The sequence below is a fragment of the Carcharodon carcharias genome, chromosome 17 (genome assembly GCF_017639515.1).
Source record: "Carcharodon carcharias isolate sCarCar2 chromosome 17, sCarCar2.pri, whole genome shotgun sequence".
Taxonomy (NCBI): domain Eukaryota; kingdom Metazoa; phylum Chordata; class Chondrichthyes; order Lamniformes; family Lamnidae; genus Carcharodon; species Carcharodon carcharias.
This window is the reverse complement of record NC_054483.1, coordinates 25839335-25859764: the sequence shown is the minus strand read 5'-3', so window position 1 is coordinate 25859764 and position 20430 is coordinate 25839335. Positions and strand designations below refer to the sequence as shown.

General features: G+C 42.7%; 1 protein-coding gene across 3 annotated transcripts in view; it reads left to right on the top strand.

The window, feature by feature from the left end:
- The window catches only part of LOC121290189 (rho-related BTB domain-containing protein 2-like), a 59669-nt gene extending 51426 nt beyond the window's left edge, over positions 1 to 8243 (top strand). For 2 of the 3 annotated variants that reach the window (XM_041210447.1, XM_041210448.1), the window contains exon 10: positions 3431 to 8243. In XM_041210447.1, the coding sequence (XP_041066381.1) occupies positions 3431 to 3624 (194 nt within the window). In that variant the 3' untranslated portion in view covers positions 3625 to 8243. The remainder of the gene's footprint in view (positions 1 to 3430) is intronic. The other variant, XM_041210449.1, reaches the window with a different exon arrangement.
- The last annotated feature ends 12187 nt before the right edge of the window (positions 8244 to 20430 follow it).

Here is a 20430-nt window from a genome sequence, read left to right as displayed (position 1 = left end):
GGATAAAGGTTGATTAGAACATCAGGGAGAATTACCCTGCTGTTCTTTAAATAGTCGATGGGATGTTTAACGTCCGTTTGAGAGGGCAGATGAGGCCTCGGTTTAACGCCTCATTCGAAGAATGTGCTGCACTCCCTCCATACTGCACTGTGGTATCAGCCTGGATTTTGTGCTCAAGACTCTAGAGTGGGTCTTGAACCCAGAACTTCTGACCTCAGTGGAAGAGTGTAGCCCACTGTGCGACAGCCAGCACCATGTAGATAGACTGTTTCACATTAAAAACTTCAAGTTTGTACCATTTGACTGAGATTAAGTGATCTTTGAAAGAAAACCTGCCACTTATTCTTACATCCGAACATTATTCGAGCTCCTGCACTGGCCTCACTCAGTCACTACAGGCTGTTTGAATCTTGCAGCTCAATAAAATATATCATGAAAAGTGTTGATTTTCAGCAAGCTTATACAGAGTTATTCATGCAGAAAAATGGCGCTCAGAACAAAGTGGATGAGAACATTTACCGACTGAACTCCCTTCTATACCAATCGGTTCTATGTGCCAAAAAATTCAAAACATTCTTTTCAGAGTTATTTCCATATTAAAAACATGAAAGACATCCTCAGTTTGACATAGGTGACTTTCTGTTGGGAGCTTCATTCAATTTGAAGGCCTTTACTTGAGCTACGTTTCTTTCCATATACGAGTTCTATTAGCCGTCAGCTAGCTGTCAGATGCAAATCTTTGGAGGTGTTGGAGTGTTTAATTTTAGGGATGAGGACAGTGAGTAATGCTGGTGTCTTCCCACCAATACAGAGAATTACACTGAACTTTACAGCACAAAAGCCATTCAACTGTTCAGTCCAACAGATAGCTGTTGCTCCATATGAGCCTCCTCCCACCTCATTCATCTCACCCTATCAATATATCTTTCTACTCCTTTCTTGCTACGTGTACTTATTTAGCATCCCCTGAAATGCACCTATACTCTTGGCTTCAACCACTTCCTGTGATGACAAGCTCCACCTTCTAACCACTCTCTGGGTCAAATTTTTCCTGAATTCCCTGTTGGATTTATTAGTCACGATCTTATATTTATAGCCCCTAGTTTTAGACTCCCTGAAAAGGTCCCTTTCAAATTCCTACACCCTACCTCTTGAAGGCAGCAACACAAATGTAGGTAAAAGCATTTGGGATCTAATAATGAGAACAGGTGCTCTGTAGCATTAAAGGTATAGTATGGCCTTTGTTTGGTATTGTTGAAAGTGACAGCACATTTGTTCAGGAGAGAATTCCAATATATTGCAGGATTCCCACACTGGAACATCAGCCTGATCCACTATTCAAATATGACTGATCTGTATTTACCTGCTTTAGCTCCATATCCCGTGATACCCTCACCTCACATAAATCTCAATTGATCTCAGTCTTGAAAGTTCCAATAGCCCTCCAGCATCCACATATTTTGGGGAGAGAGTTTTAGATTTCTCCAAACTTATGCTTGATAAAATGCATCCTGATTTCCCTTCTAAATAGCCTCGCTCTAATTTTAAGCTTTGATCCCATCTACCAGCAGAGAAACAAATTTCTCCGCATCTACTTGTGCAATCCTTTTAATATTTTCAATACTTCGATCAGATCATCCTTCAATCTTCTATGCTCAAGGCCAGTCTCTTGCAACCTGTCTTCAAAATTTAACTTTGTGTCCTGAATTCACTCAATGTGAATATGGAATGAATGTCTCTGAATTGCACTTTGGTTAATTATTAATTTTTAATTGCACTGTTTATGTCTGGCTGGATGACGCTCCACTGCAGGCTAAAGAGAGAAAAGCAAGAAAACTCATTAACAAAGAGAGAGAAACATAAGGCGCCCGAGCAAGAGAAATCCAAAAAGAGAGCGATAGCAATAAGTTAGATTTGTATAGCGCCTGTTGCGTAGTCAAAACAAAATCCTGAAGCATTTCCCTGCAGCATTTGTGGACAAAATTTGGCATAAGGAGATAGGACAGGTGAGGAAAAGCTTGGTGGGTAGGTTTATGGTGTGGAGGTACGTTTAGTGAGTGGAGCATCTTAAAGGCAGGGAGAGGGGTAGGAAAAGATTCAGAGATTTAGGAAGTGGATTCCCTAGTTTAAGGCCCACCCAGCTGAAGACATGGGTCAAAAGTCCGAGCAAAGAAGATCAAGGATGCACGGGAGAGCAGAACTGGAGGAATGCACAGATCTAAGAGAATGCACCATTAGTGTGAGGGTTAAAAAAAAGTTTATTGAAGGGTGCATGGAAGTCAATGCAAAGAGAGAGGAATACAATGCAGCAGAAAGAGTGGCATCAAAATAGAAAATATAGATAATATTTAATCTTCCCAGAATTATTTTGGTGACCGGTCAGTATAATGGGTTTTATTTTGGTGCTTTTACTCAGGAATGAACCTGTAGGTAACTAGAGCTTACAGGGAAAGTAGACTAAAAAGAGCATTGAGCCGTTGTGATACAGGTGATAGTTGAAATATGTCATGGCACTGCTTTTTGATTGAAACACCAATGGTATGGTTCTACCCATAGAAATATCAAGTAGTGTTCCCTGTAAGCTACATGGTCATGCAATCGTGCAGCATACCAAAAGTTCCCTTGCAGTCCACGCAGAAGTCAGCCCCTTTGAGTTACCATTTGTACACAACTGCACAAGATATTGTAACAGGCCGCACACTTGAATAAATTGCCTCTGCACTCTAAAATAATTAGAGGCTACATTCCAAACCAGGTATATTTCTTTTTGTTGGATGAATTGAGGGAAACTCCTACTTCCCCACCAGGGATGCCATTTTTCTGGTGAGTGGAATGGAGTGAAGAATCGCCAAGAGCTGACACAGCCTGACTGACGATCATATCACTTTACTCGGACAAAATTCTTGCCACTGGAACAATAATCATGGGTTCAAATTGCACTCGAGAAAGTTCTGAGCGCAAAAGCTTTGCTGACGCTCTTATGCAGTGCTGAGGGATTCCTGCACTGTCAGAGCTGCTGTCTTTCTAATGAGATGCTAAACCAAGTCTGGCCTCTCTGGTGGACATAAAAGATCCCATGGCACAATTCAGAAACAGTCAGATGTGTTGTCTCCTATGCTCTGACCAATATTTAGCCCTCAACCAACATCATTAAGACAGAATGTCTTTCTCTTGTTTCTGTGGGATCTTGCTGTGTGCTGATTGGCTGCCGTGTTTCCTTCAATTGTATTTATTGGTGCTGGAACGCTTTGGAATGTCCTGAGGTCATGAAAGGCGCTACAAAAGTCCAAGTTCTTTCTTTAACTGGTGGGAGTTGCGTTGGGAAAGGTAGACTTGTGTGTCCTGCTCATTTCAAAAGACCTTCTAATGTGGTGTGAAACGAGTAAAAACACAACATTTCATTAATGGGTTTATTGATGTGTACTTCCAGAAAACCAGGACTATTTTGAAAAGCACCGCTGGCCTCCTGTCTGGTTCCTGAAAGAAGATGACCATTACCAGCGAGCCAGGAAAGAACGTGATAAAGAGGACTACTTGTGTCAGAAACGCCAGCTGAAGCGCAAGTGGTTTTTCTGGAATTCAAGCTCACCATCTACAGCCTCGTCCTCCTCAACTGTAGTTTGAAAGTGTGGCTTCCATTGAAGGACCCTTTTTTTCAACTAACCGTTAACCCAGCGCACGACAATTTGAAGGCATTAGTCCCAGTTGACTAAATCTATACTGGGTTTTAACAACCAGTGAGTGGGCCAGAGTGGCGTGGAGCGGCTAAACCGTGACAGCCAAAGTGAGTTTTCATTTTCAGGTGACCAGTGCCAACTTCTCTCTCTCTCTCTCTCTTGCACGCACATAAAAAAATACAGGTGAGGCATTAATAAGCCTGAGCTGCTGACACACCCCCATGACAATTGGCCAGAGCGAATGTGGGTGAGAATGGTGACACTGAACCCTCTGCGAAATCGATCAGATTAGAACTGCAGCAAACTGGTGGGAGATGTTAGGTCATGATCGGCAACTTGTGTTAATCCTGGTTGCTGACAGGCGTTTGTCCAGTACGGATCAGCAAAGCATGATACTCCTTGCATGGATTCTGCTGAGGCAGTTTGAATAAAAACTGGTATATTCTAGGACTCATATTTGGGCATGGACTGGATGGCCCATATCGTTCATACCTACAGCTAATACCTATTGTTTAAAAAGAAGAAATCAGGGTTTCATTCAATGGAAATTTAGAAACAAATTATTTATTTTCCTCCCAAATATCAATATGTTATCTGAGTTTGATTAGTTGACTTGGAAAGCAATTCCTGAATTTGGAATTTATACTTTGCACACTGAACTTCAGTACAAAATGTACATATTTTGTATTTAAAAAAAAATCGAAGAGAACATGAGCTGGAAGTTTATCGGTACATACATAGGTCTTGATCAGGAGCAAGGTGATTCCTTTTCTACATAACATGGAAGATGCAGTATTGTAAAATAGTACATGAGCAAATAGCACTTGCACATCAAGAGGAGGTGGTGTGAGCTATAGGCGTAGAATTTTTTTCCTCGCAGCACTGAGGAGGTTTTCAATTTTAGCATATGCAACGATTTTTGCAGGTGATTTTTCAAATTGTGATATTTAACTAAAAATACAAATTGCAGGTCTCTGAGTGCTGCATTTCTGACCGAACTGCACTGACAGCAACAGGACAGGACAACCTGGGGAGAGACTGACTCCAGGGTCATTGTCACGACAGAAAAAAAGGCATCCGCAGATATTTTTCATGCAACTGTTCATGCAGTCACATGCATCAAACTTTGCTTCATGAACTGTATCAAGGATGTTCCCCAGAGCCAGGCGATTGGGAATCGAATGGAATCTGGGATAAGTTAATTTTCTCCAGCCTTTGATGGGAAAAATTATTTAACCATAATTACAGGGCTGGGACATTTTAAATTGAAGCTTGAGTATGGCATATGTACGAGCTTACAAGCAAAGAAATAGGTGGCTGTAGATAGCTCAGCATGATGTGCCCATGTGCCACTTGATTGGCCCCTGTGCATGCCTGGGGCCATGTGCTTGCACGGTGGGTAATGCATCGGTGCTGGGAGCCTCTAGGAAGTATGAGATTGTTCCTAAAGGCTAATGCAACAAAATGGAATGTAACAGATCAATCCAAAACAAGGCAAGTGTAAATAAGCATGGTTTGAGTCATTAGTTGATGAGAAGGCAGTTGGGGCAGTTTGTTCACAGCCGTACCTAGTTAGGTGTCACTTGCATGTGGTGACAGTCAGGTGCCAGTTAAAGTGCCTCCGGCAACTCGTGAAATAGTTGCGCAAGGCTAGAACTCCCAACAAACCTGGTTGTGATTTGTTGTAACTTTACCAATAACGGGACTTCTGAGATTCATCTGAGATGAGTGGAAAATATCAAATTGATGTTGCTGCGCTGTGAATCCTTTAGGTGGAATGTTCAGTCCGTTAAACTTATTCATTGTAGGAATCTGAAGTTGTGCAGTCTTTTTCAGGGGAATTAAATGTTTACCTTAGTTTGTTGCCTTTTGAATTCAACGTGAGATTTTTTTTTTAAAAAGGGAAATAGGGAGTTATATCTTGAGTAGTTGTTGAACAGAAATTGATTGAGTTGAAGAGTAAAGTGGATGTGAAAATATTTTAAATGTTGTCATTCGATAAAGTTTTCTCTCTTGGATGTAGAGCTCCTTGTGGAATTCCTGTGTAAACGTGGATCAGAACTACTCTCAACCTTAAAGAAATAGAGGCTTGTGAACTGTGTTGTGGAATGTGCCAATTTGTGGTCTACACGTTGCTCTGAGCCTATGCTGTTCGAGTTGTGGAGCATTTGTAGCATGTTGCTACAAGTCAAACTACATCTTGATAACTGTTTGGGCAAAAAAGAAGCCTATGCCGATTGAGCAGAATTGTGATTGCAATGGGAACTCCACATGAACAATGCAATGGGAAGCACCATCATGAGATTACTGTGCAGCTTACACATGTGATTTATTGTTGTGTTCAGTGCGGTGTGTGTGTGTGTGTGTGCAAATCACTGAAATCCAAATGAAAAGGCTGCAGTTACGTGATGGAGTTGGATCACTGGTCAACTTGTTTGCCTTATTGACAGTGCCCCTTTATAGTGCTGTTCTTCTTGGGTGGAGTGTGTCTGGGCCTGGGAAATGTCAGTGAAACAGAAAGTTCTGGAAACAAAGAAAAACAGGCTGGCTACGGGCTTTGCAAGGAGACCCCTTAGTTAGAAATAGTGATAGATCGCTAACCAGAGGACTCAGATTTCAGGTAATTTGTAAAGGCTCAGCGGGGAGATGAGGAGAAGCTTTTTATGGAATGAGGTGTGATCTGAAAAGCACTGCCTGAAAGGTGAGTGGAAGCAGATTGACGAATAACTTTCAAATGGGAATTGGGGATAGCTATTTGAAAAAGCAACATTTGCAAGGCTATGGGAGGAGAGCAGGGCTGGCACAGACATGATGGTCCAAATGGCCTTTTCCAATGCTGTAAGATCCTTTTAGGCAGGACAACATACTTACAGGTTAAATAGAGTACAGAGGAGATAGGTGCCGAGGCAGCTCATGGCGTTCACAGCCTGCAATGCATTTTCAGAAGCTGGAGGGAGATAAAACTGTTTGAGAGACTTGTGAAGGCCAGGCTGCAAAGAAATAGACATCGAAAGAGATAAGGCAAGTAAAAACAGCGCCACAATGGAATATTAACTGGAAGACGAGAGGAGAGACCGAATGAGTCTGAAGACGATTGTGGTGGACAGGGAAAACTGATGACCTTGGACAGAATGAGAAAGGATGCATGAACTGGTACTTGAGGTGCAAAACTGCTGCTTGCAGATACCCAGGATTTGTCAGCATGGGCAATCTGAAGAATTCTTTCTGAGCCAGAGATCAGTATTGCAAGTGGTCCAAGGTCCAACTGACATTCAGACTATGCGTGCTTTCTGTAGAATAGTTTGCTTTCAGTAGCTCGTCAGGGCCCTATCTGATCCTGTGAACCTCTAGCTTTACCCCTTCAATGCATAAGTCCCAACTTGCAAACTTATATAGAAAATGGGATGCAGAAACATTTAGCTCAGCACATTCATGATGGCATTTCAAAGAACACCTCCTGTCAGAGTAAAAGCATCACGATTTATGAATTGTTACAGCAGTGGAACTTTTTAAAGTTCTGAATTCTTGGAACAGATTTCCAAACCTGCTGTAAGGTCCTTTCATATATCACAAATTGCAATACACCACACGCACGAGCTAACACATATCAGCTTGATATCTCGCGATGTCGAAATGGGGTACAATTTTAACCTAACCCGCCGAGAGATTGACAGGATCAGGTGCACCGCTGGTTTATTTCACTCCACATTGAAGTCAGTGAAGAGTGATCCTGGGATTTCATCTGATCCCATGGGTTTCCTCCACGGCAGTTTAGTTAAAATTACCTCCCACAAACTTTTTCCATTTTGGTCACGTAACAACTGGAGCAGTTGCTTACCATGTTGTCACCTACCCATGCAAAAATAACAACCTACCTTGAATATTGCTCACATATCTCACCACAACACTGTGCATGGTGATAAATCACACCTTCTAGGAACTTCGGGATGGCTGTTGACCATACAGCCCCTCAGCGACTGGTCCATTATTCAGATGGCTGAACTGCATCTGAACTCCATCTATCTATTTTGCTTCCATCACCCTCAATATCATTGCCTCACAAAAAACTGTCAATCTCAATTTTGACACTTCCAATTGACTCCCTCCCCCAGCGCCAACAGCATTTGACGGGAGAGAGATTCATCTTTTCACTGTCATTGGTCTGATGGGAATGCTTCCTGATGCCGCCTCTTGCAATGAATCCCTCACGACCAAAGAACCACTTCTCTTTCGCGGGCCAGCATACCCTGAACTCCACGAACTTCAGTCCCAGGTTGAGGCCTTGCCTTTTACTAAAAATACAGCTCACACCGTAACACACTCAACAGGGCAGATTTTTACCTCGCTGGGTGGGTTGTGACAGGCGGGCCCAGGAGCGGCTGCAAAATTGACCACCGCCCGCGACCAGGCCCCGACCACGACTTCACGCTGGCTGGCCGATGAGCGGCCAGCCAGTGTGTGAATCGTGCACTGCAAGGCTCAAAGCTGCCTGGGTGGCGGAGGGGAGGAGGGTGAACACGGAAGTCTGCGCAAGCGCGCTCACAGAAAGCTCCCTGAAGGCACAAAGCTGCCTCATGGAGCTGAAGATTTTTAACATTAAAAAATAAACAATTGAAAAGTAAGAAAACCATGTCCCCTCACGTGACTCCGTCACATAAGCAGGGACGTGTTAAAAATGAGTTTTAAAAGATTTTATTTTTTTTAAAAAAAATCACTGGATGGGGTTTCGCAAAAAATACGAAGGCTGCTTGGCCAATTCACCCGCCCGCCAACTGAACGGTTGGACAAGCAGTGAAAAATTCCATTTCATTATTTGATTAAGGGCTGCAATAGGCCTCTTAATCGTCAGCGGGTGCGCTGCCACTTCTCGCGCACGCACCCACCGAGCAAAAGAGTGCGCGATGACGTTGGGACGCTCCCCCGACATCACCGCGCACTATTTTTCTCCTGTTTGGGTCGGGGGCGCGCGCCCGCCCGACAAGGGGAAAATTCTGCCCACGGCGTCTGGCTCCAAATGCTGCTGCTGTCGAGCAGGACGCCTGCCTGTTACTGAGTAATGGCAGAGGGCTTTTCACTTTAATTGTTGCACACAATCGCAAGACCTTGTGCTTTCCAGATGGTGACACCGTTGTAATGAGATTTTTTTACCACGGATCTAATCTTCTGCACCATGATATTAAAGGGCTCCACTATCTTTTAGTCGAGTGAAAACGTGCACAGAACCACAAAATGTTGTTTTTGTTCTCAGTATTTTCTGATTTGGTGGCAGAATTCTGCTGTAGTTAAGGTGGACTAAACAAGCAACACAAACACCTCAACACTAAGTGCACACTTTGGAAAAGGGCAGTGAAGTTGATCACTCAAGTTGTGCTGTCAGTGATTGACATTCCAACAGGATACAGGGAGAATGACAAATGATGTGTAGCACAGAAACAGGTCATTATTGCCAACTGGTCCAACTGCTGAACAGGACATCAGCATAAAGAAAAACTAGAGGCAGGAGGATGAAAGAAAGCAAGTTAATGATCTGGAATGTGATGCCTGAAGAGGTTGTGGAAGCAGATTCGATCGTCACTTTCAAAAGGGAATTAGCCATATAGTTGGAAAGGTTAAAATCCAAGAGGAAAGTGCAGGGGAGTGAAACTAAGTATGTAACTCTTTCAAAGGGCCACCACAGGCACAATGGGCAGAATGGCCTCCTTCTATGCTGTACACTTGTAAGTCTGAGCAACAAATTTGTAACAACTTTCTTTGGCTGAGAGGGGGTTTTGGCCGGGCCCATCCGATACAGATACCCGAGTGGACAGAATTCAATGCCTTGCAATGTTTCAAACATTGCTGCTGTAATGATGTTCCTCCACTGGGTGTCAGTCATGGATTCCAGCAACTGCTCCAGCTAGGATTTCCTTTCCTTGTCCTGGGGGCCGGGGGGGGGGGCAAGATAATAATTGCCCCTGACCATTACAGCTTGAGAACTGTGCCCTCAAAACCCTGTCTGCTTCTAAACATGTAATTGTCATTTACCCTTATAGGGGCATTGAGACAATGTTAAAGGATCGGCCACGCTGGAAGCTTAGTATCTTAGCTGGCTAACCTGTCACAACCATTGCACCAGTCAGAACTGAGCAGAGGAAGCAAGTACATTAGTCCCCGAGCCAGAGAATACCTGGCCTTAAAAAGGCCTTTGTGTTTGTCAGTCATTATGCTGCACTTCTCTGACTGAGTGCAGAGCTGGTTCACCATATCTCCATCCTCTGAACTCGAAGCTCTGCAAAATGTTGGTAAGACAAGAAATAGGCATTTCAGCTCCTGGAGCCTGCTCTGCCATTCACCAAGATCATGACTGAAACTCCATTGCACCTTCCGGCACTATCCCCATATCCTTTCAATCCTTCAGTATTCCTGACAAGAGTTATCTTGAATGTTTATTTTGGTATGAAACAGCTGAGCATCCACAGGTCTGTGGGATGAGAGAATTTCAAGGATTCGCAACCCTCCAAGTGAAGAAATTTCTCCTCACCTCCATCTTAAATAGCTGTCCCCTTATCCTGAGATTGTGATCCTATGTTCTACACTCTCAGCCAGGGCATGGATCTTCCCAATATCTACTCAGTCCAGCCCCTTCAGAATCTTATGTTTTAATGGGGTCAGCTGCAATTTTTCTGGTCTCTAGAAATGATGTCCTGGAAATGCATTCGTGTGTACGGACTTGAACAATTACGTAAAATTCACAGCATTGATCCAGACTATTCGGCCCTGCCACTCCCTGCTGGTGCCAACGCTTCACACAAGCCTCCCCCAAACACACTCTATTTCATCGCATGCTAGCAACATTTTCTGCAAACTAATAAGGTAAGGTAAATAGCCACTGTCCACAAGTGGCCATCGATATTTCTCTCTGTTGGATAGAGACAAGTAGTTATGCAGCTTGAGGTGCAACACTCCACATCAAGCATGGGACAGGACAAGGAGACAGCTCTACAGGAACTACCTCAGCCAGAATGGGGATTGAACCCAGACTGTTGGCATCATTCTGAAGTACACTGTAGCCAACTGAGCTAATCGCCAAGCCCCCCAACCCCCCTCCCCCGCACCATGTATCATGTTCTCCTCCCCTTAATATTTAATATTTTGGGCTCAATTTCCCAATTATTAGGAAGTATTTGGTTGGTAAGTGTAACATGAGTGCACATGTAACGAACAGAAGAAAAAAATTAGAAACAGGAGCAGGGGCATGTCATTTGAACTCTGAAGTCTGCTCAGCCATGCTCTTAAGAACATGGCTGATCTTAGCCCCGACTCCATTTTTGGTGTGTTATGTCACTGCCTGGTGTGATCCCAAAGCAGGCAGGCCAAGAAAGTTTTAAATTCAGCTTCTGTTCCGTGCATTGAGTTGGCAAATCTCGGCTCGTACAGCAGTTGATGGGGTCAAAATTAGCTTCAGTGCCTCTGGTGACGCCACCCATCCAGAGAGGTTGACATTCTGTGTGATAGGGAAGGGGTTATCTGATGAGGACAGACTTGAGTACAGCACTGATGGCCTCGATGGGTAAATAGTCCGCACTTGCAGTCAAGGTTCGCAAAGCTACAAATGAGAGGCTGTTGAGTTGTAACCCCACTGTCAGCAAGTGCCTTGAAGGAATAACATTTTCAAGTAGATATTCTTAGAACCTGCCCCCAGGGGGCAGAACATCATTATAACTGCCGCTAATTGGAGTTCCCAAAATTAAGCAACAGGTTCTGAACAGACATTTAGTTTCGGGATCAGAGATTTAACAGGAACAGCCCTGAGTGAGAGTATGAAAATTCTGAATCGGAGAGGTAATTTTAACATAACTCTCCGCGTGGGAAACTTCCAGGATCGGGTGGATCGCTGGTTTTACTTCCAGTCCAATATTCCTCTCCCTTGACTTCAATGGAGAGTAAGTTCAGGCAGCAGCAGCAACTTGCATTTATATAGTGCCTACAACTTGGAAAAGATGCTTGGCAGGAGCATTGTCAAAGAGAATTTGACATGGAGCCACAAGAGATATTAGGACAGGTGAGAAAACCTTGGTTAAAGAGGTAGTCTTTAAGAGGCGTCTCAAAGGAAAGGGGGGTTTCGGGACAAAATTCCAAAGCTCTGGGCCTCGGCTGTGGAAGGCATGGCTGCCAAGGTTAAATGATGGAAATTGGGGGACACGAAAAGGCCCAGAATTACTGGAGAGTAGACATGGTGCAAAACAAACACTCGTTTCCTGACAGGCGCGTTACGTTCAAAAGTGCCCCCTTAAGTTGTTGTTGGTTCTTAGTCCACCTTCAGGTCTTTAAAGAATTATAAAGTGCTGGATACTTGTATTCCACGAGTGCTGCTCAGCTCTGGCTGTGCAATACGTCAATTTATACCTTATTATAATATATTTTAATGTTAGATAAGTGCTAGATGTAGTAACGAGATGAATTCATGTATTGTCCTTTCTTATCTTAAATTGACAATTGCTGTTAGATATTTTCAATGCGAAGAAAATATTTTTGTACCTGTTTGTTGGTGTTGCTGATGTGTTGATGAAGAGAGAAATAGGAAGTGGAGTATGTGGCACGTGCAATGTTCATGTATTAAAAAAGGAATTGAAATTAGCCCTTGCTTCTTGTTAATCATTTTTTAAACCAAATAAACAATGTTTAATATTTATTGGCATGTACTAAGGATTGATGAAGGTGAGGGGACACATTCATCACTGAGCATCATCACTGAGTGCTGCTGGCAGCTATGGAGAACAAGTCTCTCTACCTTTCCTGAAAAAATAGTGCTTTTCACAACCTCAGAGCGTGAGTCCAAGTCTCAAAGTTCTTTAAAGCCAAGGAAGTACTTCTGAAGTGTAGCCACTGCTGGAGCGTAACAGCCAAATCATGTGATAAAATGATCCTTATGTTGTTCACAATAGGTTTATGAATTTGCTGCACAAGCTTTGCAGACAGACTCTTCACCCCGTACCTTCAGGAGCATAATCCTGAGAGTAGTGGTGATTTTTCTACTGCCTAGCCCTGTAATCCTATTTGATTTAGATGTGCACAAACTTGGCAATGCCCACTCTGAGCTTGATTGAGACTATTGGAAATCACTCTGCACATAACCCTTACTGCCAACAGGCAGAGGAGGCCTTCCCACCTAGTCTGGGTTCGGGCCAGCATTCTAGAGATTAAAGCTTGATGTCTGACCCATTGGACCACCCTGTCATAGAAACAGGAGGAGTCCATTCAGCCCCTCAAATTGGTTCAGTAAGATCATGGCTCATCTTCACTGCAACTTGGTTTACCCGGCTGCATACCATATCATAACAAAAATCTAGAGATTGCACTGTTGGAGATGTCAATTGACCCAGCACCCACAGCCTTTCAGGAGACAGAGACTTCCAGGTTTCCACAACCTTATAGGTGAAAATATTCTTCTTCATTTCATTCCTAAATGGCCAAACTCTTATATGAAGATTATTTCCTTTCTTCCAGGTTGCTCCACTATTTACTCTGTTTGAACCTTCTCCAATCCTTTTAGGATTTTACACACCAATATTAAATGGTTCCTCAGCCTTCTGGACCTCTAGAGAATGCTAGTTTAGTCTGGGTAACCTGTCATCATAACTTAAACATTTAAGCTGTGGTATGTCATTAAGGTGAATCTGTACTGTGCCCATAAAGTCACTACGTTCTTCCTAAGGTGTGGAGCCCACACTGAACGCAATATCCCAAAAGCACTTTGTTCATCTGAAGCATCACTTTTTACATTCCAGTTTCCTTGAGAAAACAAGTCAATGTTCTATTAGCTATTTTTGGTTGTGTTCTGAATTTATGCATTTTCTTGTTGTTTCTACTGCGGCATGGGCACTGGCTGGGCCAGCATTTATTGCCCATCCTTAATTGCCCTTGAGTAAATGATGGTGAGCCATTTTCTTGAACCACTGCAGTCCATGTGGTGTAGATACACCCATTGTGCTGTCTAGGAAGGGAGTTTCACCATTTTGACCCAGCGACAGTGAAGGAACGGTGATTTAGTTCCAAATAAGGACGGTGAGTGAACTTGGATTAAAATGACTTGATGCAATAACAGTTTTCTTGTTTGTGGATGATCAAGCGGGCTGCTTTGTCCTGGATGGTGTGGAGCTTGTTCAGGGTTGTTGAAGCTGCTCTCATCTGGGCAAGCGGAGAGTATTCCATCACACTAATGAGCAATGACAAAAATAGAGGTGGAGTTTTATTCTTGTCTGAAAACTGCATATGTTAAGCAGGCAGTATGAAAGGAACGCACATTGAATCCAGCAATGATTCCACTAAACATGCAAACTCCAGTTGCGTAATGCAGTAGAATCACCACATTTGAGGGCTTGAAGAGGATTAGGAATTTATGAAGGACACAGACTTCAGAAGGAAGAACAACTTCGGTGCAAGAAACCAGAAAAACACTAAAAAAAAAATCCATTTAGCAGTTGGCAAGCATCAATCTGAACATTGTGTTCTTCAAGTAAAAAGTTGCTCATTAATTAGTTTAGCACAAGATCATGAACATGGGGATTAATGAGCACTCATACTCAAAATCAGTTGAAGTGTAGAAATGTTCATTATGACTCCAGCATTTAGCCCAAACAATGGGATGTTTGGGAAGTGGATTTGAAGTACTTTTTTTTCACTATTCGGAAGGAAAAGGGGGACTTGCTGCATTTGGGCAATAGGGAAACGATGAAATGTCATAAAATAATATTTTTTTTAATTCAGGTGCCAACTGCTTTTCCAGGCCTTGGCGAGGTGGAAAGGCTTCGGGGAGTCAGGAGCTGAGTTACTCATCGAAGGATTCCCAGCCCCTGAGCTGCTCATGTAACCACAGTATTTATATTGCTAGTCCCGTTCAGTTTCTGGTCACTGGTAAACCTGAGGATATTAATAGTGGGGGTTTCAGCGATGGTATTGCCATGTCAAGGGGAGATAGTTAGATTCTCTCTTGATGCAGATGGTCAGTGCCTGGCACTTGTGTGGCGCAAATGTTACTTGCCACTTTTCAGCCCAAGCCTGAATGTTGTCAAGGTTTTGCTGCATGGACATGGACTGCTTCAGTATCTGAGGAGTTGCAAATGGTGCTGAACATTGTGCAATCATCAACAAACATCCCCACTTCTAACCTTATGATGGGAGGAAGGTCATTGATGAAGCAGCTGAAGATGGTTGGGCTTGGACACTACCCTGAACTCCTACCGCAATGTTCCGGGACTGAAATGACTGACCTCCAACAACCCCAACCACCTTCCTTTGTGATAGTTATGACTCTAACCAGCAAAGAGTTTTCCCCCTGATTCCCATTGACTCCAGTTTTGCTAGGGCTCCTTGATGCCACCCACAGTCAAATGCTGCCTTAATGTCAAGGGCACCTTGACATTACCTCACCTATGGAGTTAAGCTCTTTTGTCCATGTTTGGACTAAGGTTGTAATGAGATTAAGAGCTGAATATCCCTGGGAGAACCCAAACTGAGAGTCAATGACCAAGTTATTGCTGTGTACGTGCTACTTGATAGCACTGTCGGTGACACCTTCCATCACTTTATTGATGATTGAGAGGAGGCTGAAGGGGCTGTAATTGACAGGGTTGGATTTGTCAGGTTTTTCATGTACAGGACATCCCTGGGCTGTTTTCCACATAGCCGGGTAGATGCCAGTGTTGTAGCTGTGCTGGAACAGCTTGGCTAGGGGTGCGGATAGTTCTGGAGCACAAGTTTTCAGTACTATTGCCAGAATATTGTCAGGGCCTTTGCAATATCCAGTGCCTTCAGCCGTTTCCTGATATCATGTGGAGTGAATCAAATCGATTGAAGTCTGGCATCTGTGATGCTGGGGACCGTAGGAGTAGATGGAAACAAACTCTTTTTATTCCTCCTTATTTCCTTGTGTTTCACCATTAAGAAAATGTATTTTTGGTATCCTAAATGGACATTTCCCCACCCTCCATCATAGTTTCTCACATTCACTTCAACTATGTTGCTACCATCCATACAACTGTCTGTGTCTCTGAACATCATGTCATTGAAAACTTGGATATTGAATTTTTGTTTCTTTAATCCATGTAATTAAAATGGATAATTTTTAAAAAGCTGAGGTGCTAACTAGTTCACTTCAACATTGCAAACAGTAATTTCAAGGTAGTCATGCTTTACTTATGGCAGTAGATATTTTTTCTTGCAGGTTCTGACAGATTTAGCTTTTGTGCTTTAAATTCTCCCACAGAAAGCCTTTAAGGTGTGAGAATCAATCTGTTGATGTTGGCTGACCTACTGAGTGTTTTGAGCATTTTCTGTTGACACTTCAAATTTCCAGCATCTGCAATTTTTTCATCTTATTTTATTGTTCAATTCACTGTCACTTCTCTTCCAGGAGTGACCACCTTCAAGATACTCTGCTCTTTTTTTGCCCCCCATGATATTTCAGTCCATGATTTCACTCCCTCCAAACTTGACTTCTAATTAAATAGCGTTTTTAACCAAGTCAAATGTTCCGAAGCACTTCAAAGGAGTGTTGTCAGACAAAATTTGACACTGAGTCACATGAAAAGAGATTAGGATAGGTAACCAAAACCTTGACCAAACGGGTAGGTTTTAGGGAATATATTAAATGGAAGAGCAAGGCCAAGAGATTTAAAGGGCTAATTCCAGAGCTCAGGGCCGAGCCATCTGCAGGTACAGCTGTCAGTGGTGTAACAACGGAAATCAGGGATGCACAGGACCCTAAAACTGGAGACATTTTGAGATCAGGGAGGGGACAGAGGCTGGAGGAGACTTTAGAGATATGATTACAATTACAGAGACATGGCTGCAGGGTGACCAAGGCTGGGAACTGAATAACCAAGGGTACTCGATATTTAGGACAGACAGGCAAAAAAGAAAAGGAGGTGGCGTGGTGTTGCTGGTTAAGGATGAAATCAGTGCAGTAGTGAGAGAGGATATTGGCTCAAAATCTAGATGTAGAATCAGTCTGGGTGGAGATAAGAAGCAACAAGCTGTGGAAAATATTAATGTGAGTTGTCTATTGACCTCCAAATAGTAGCGATAAGGTAGGAGATGGCATTAAACAGGAAAATAGAGATGAGTGTAATGAGTAATCATGGGTGACTTTAACCTAGATATAGACTGGGCAAATCAGATTAATAATTATACTGTGGTAAATGAATTCCTGGAGCGTGTACAAGATGGTTTTTTTGACCAGTATGTCGAGGAACCGACTCGGGAACAGGATATCCTAGATTTAGTAATCTAGCATTTTTCAATGAGAAGGGTTTAATTAATAATCTTGTGCGGGGTCCTTTAGATAGAATTCTTCATTAGAATAAAAAGTGAAGTAGTCCGATCTGAAACTAGGATCCTAAATCTAAACAAAGGAAGCTACAGAGGTATGAGGCATGAGTTGGCTATGATAGAATGGGTAACTTAATTAAAAGACATTACTAATGGCTAATGTTTAAGGAATGAAATTACGCAACAGTTACACATTCCTTTCTGATGCAAAAACGCAACAGGAAAAGCAGCACAACTATGGCTAACAAAAGAAATTAAGGATAGTATTAGATCCAAAGAGGAGTCATATAAAATTGCTAGAAAAAGGATTGGGTTTAGAATTCAGCAAAGCAGGACCAAGAGATTGATTAAAAGTCTCTGTAAGTATGGAAAAAGAAAAAGATTTGTGAAGACAAATGTAGGTCCCTTACAGTCCAAAATGAGAGAATGTATAATAGAGAACAACAAGGAAATGGCAGAGCAATTAAGCAATTACTTTAGTTCTGTCTTCACGGAAGAAGACACAAATAACTTCCCAGAAATATCAGGGAACCAAGGGTCTCATGAGAAGGAGGGATTGAAGGAAATTAGTATTACTAAAACAATAATGCTGGAGAAATTAATGGGACTGAAAAGCCAATAAATGCCTAGGGTCTGATAATCTACATCCCAGGATACTAAAGGAGGTGGTCATGGAAATAGTGGATGCATTGGTTCCAAAACTCTGTAGATTCTGGAACAGTTCAGGCAATCGGAGGGTGGCAAATGTAAACCCATTATTTAAAAAAAGGAGGGAGGAGGGAGAAAACAGTGAATTACAGATGGGTTGGTCTAACATATGTAGTAGGGAAAATGCTGGAGTCTGTTGTAAAGGATGTGATAACAAGATACTTAGAAAACATCAACAGGATTAGACAAAGTCAGCATGGATTTATGAAAGGGAAATAATCTTTGACAAACCGACTGGAGTTTTTTGAGGATGTAACTAGCAAAATAGATAAGGGAGAACCAGTGGATGTGGATTTTCAGAAAGCTTTTGATAAAGTCCCACATAAGAGGTTAGTGTGCAAAATTAAACCACATGGGATTAGGGGCAATGTTTTGGCACGGATTGAGAATTGGTTAGCAGACAGGAAACAGGGAGTAAGAATAAATGGGTCTTTTTCGGAGTGGCGTGTGATGATGAGTGGGATACTGCAAGGATCAGTGCTTGGGCCCCAGCTATTCACGAAACTTGATGGGAATTTGAGCGATGAGGAGAGTCTTAATAAGCTTCAGGGTGATTTAGACAGGTTGAGTGAGTGGACAAATACATGGCAGATGCAGTATAATGTGAATAAGTACGAGTTTATCCACTTGGTCTGAAAAACAGAATGTCAGAGTATTATTTAAATGGTGATAGATTGAGGAACATTGATGTACAAAGGGACCTGGGTGATCTTGTACACCAATCTCTGAAGCATGCAGATGCAGCAAGCAGTTAAGAAAGTAAATGGTATGGTGGCCTTCATTGCAAGAGGCTTTGAGTACAGGAGCAAGGATGTCTAAGTGCAGCTGTACAGGGCCTCGGTGAGATCACACCTGGAGTATTGTGTGCTGTTTTGGTCTCCTTACTTGAGAAAGGATATACTTGCCATAGAGGGAGTGCAGCAAAGGTTCACCAGGCTGATTCCTGGGATGACAGGATTGTCGTATGAGGAACGAACAAGGGGTCACAGTCTCAGGATACGGGGTAGACCATTTAGGACTGAGATGAGTTGAAACTTCTTCATTCAGAGGTTGGTGAAACTGGAATTCTCTGTCACAGAAGGCTGTGGAGGCCAAGTCACTGAATATATTTAAGAAGGAAATAGATTTCTAGATTCTAAAGGCGTCAAGGGGTATGGGGAGAGATTGGGAGTCTGGCATTGAGGTAGAGGATCAGCCATGATCACCTTGAATGGTGGAGCAGGCTCGAAGGGCTGAATGACCTACTCCTGCTCCCATTGTCTATGTTTCTACACCACAAATGCTGTAGCCACCAAATTACCAGATGCAATCCAATGAGAAACCCAATAGTATGTGGAAATGTTTTCACTTTGTCACACTTCAGATGTCCCACTTTATTGTGGATATGATCTTCAAAAGTCTTTGACAAATGAAAGCCATTCATTTCCTGCTGCCTATTCAGACCTTGGGGAAGAGGGGGGCGGTTTACAAGTTCTGAGACAAAGTGATCTGTGTAAGATCAGGTCTTCTGTTCATTCCTCCACACCTCATGGTCTTCCCTTTCCTTTTCAGTTGTGCATAGGGGCTTCCCATTTTCAATTTCATGTTGTCTAACATCATCATTTTCTATAATAAAAGTAAAATACTGCAGATGCTGGAAATCTGAAATAAAAACAGAAAATGCTGGAAAAACTCAGCAGGTCTGGTAGCATCTGTGAAGACAGAAACAGTTGAGAGAGTTGTAGAAATGTGGTGGGTTTTACACTGTTCAAGAGATGGGGTGGAGCAGGTGGAGCAAAATAGAAAGTTGGGGGCAGGTAGTAGCTCGGGAGAGATTTGACAAATGTGTCATGGATGCGAGACAAAAGGAGGGTAATGATTGTGTGAAAGACTAAGGCAGCTGTTAATAGTGGCATAAGAGTCAGTTAGCAGAATGTGTTATCAGCAGAACAAGGGTCAGCACTCTTTGAAAGCAAAACAAATTACAGACTGGTCCTTGTGGGGGGAGGGGTTTGGAAAAAAATATAATAAAATATCAAAATGGTGGAAAGAGTTCACGGCCTGAAGTTGTTGAACTCAATGTTAGGTCCAGAAGGCTGTATAGTGCCCCTAATCAGAAGGTGAGGTAATGTTCCTCCAGTTTGCATTGGGCTTCACTGGAACACTATAGCCGGCCGAAGCCAGAAGTATGAGCATGAGAGCAAGATGGTGTTAGGAATGAGAAATAGTTTAAGCAAGTTATATATGTATTTCTGTGTGTTAGGAATAAGGTATATCTTTAGGTTTAATTTGTGTTTCTGTATTTATGTGTTAAGAAAGGGGGAACTTGAGTTTTAGTTTCATTTTAAAAGATGCCCACATTTTAATGAGGTTTTTAGACTCTTGAAGTGCAGTTGAAATAGACACAAGGTAGAAAAACTGGGTTGTTGCCTAGTAACAGGAGGCCCATGCGGAGAGACAGGGAGAAACAGAACAGCAGTTTTTTTGTTCAGTTTAGAAGCCAGGAGTGAGGAGAGCAGAGGGAACTGCAAAGAGACCATATTTCCCAAAAGAGCCGAAAGGTCCCAAAACCAATGAGGGAGTAGAAAGCAAAAAGGCCCCAAGAAGACCTTCTATTCAAAGGAAAAGAGCAGGAATCTGGAAAAGATTCTGTTCAGTGGAAGTGAAAGCAAGGAGCAGAAAGGAAGGCTCCAATTTTAAAAGGAGAAAACTGCAGGATGCAGACGTAAAGCAAAATAAGCTTGCAAGAAGCCTGAAG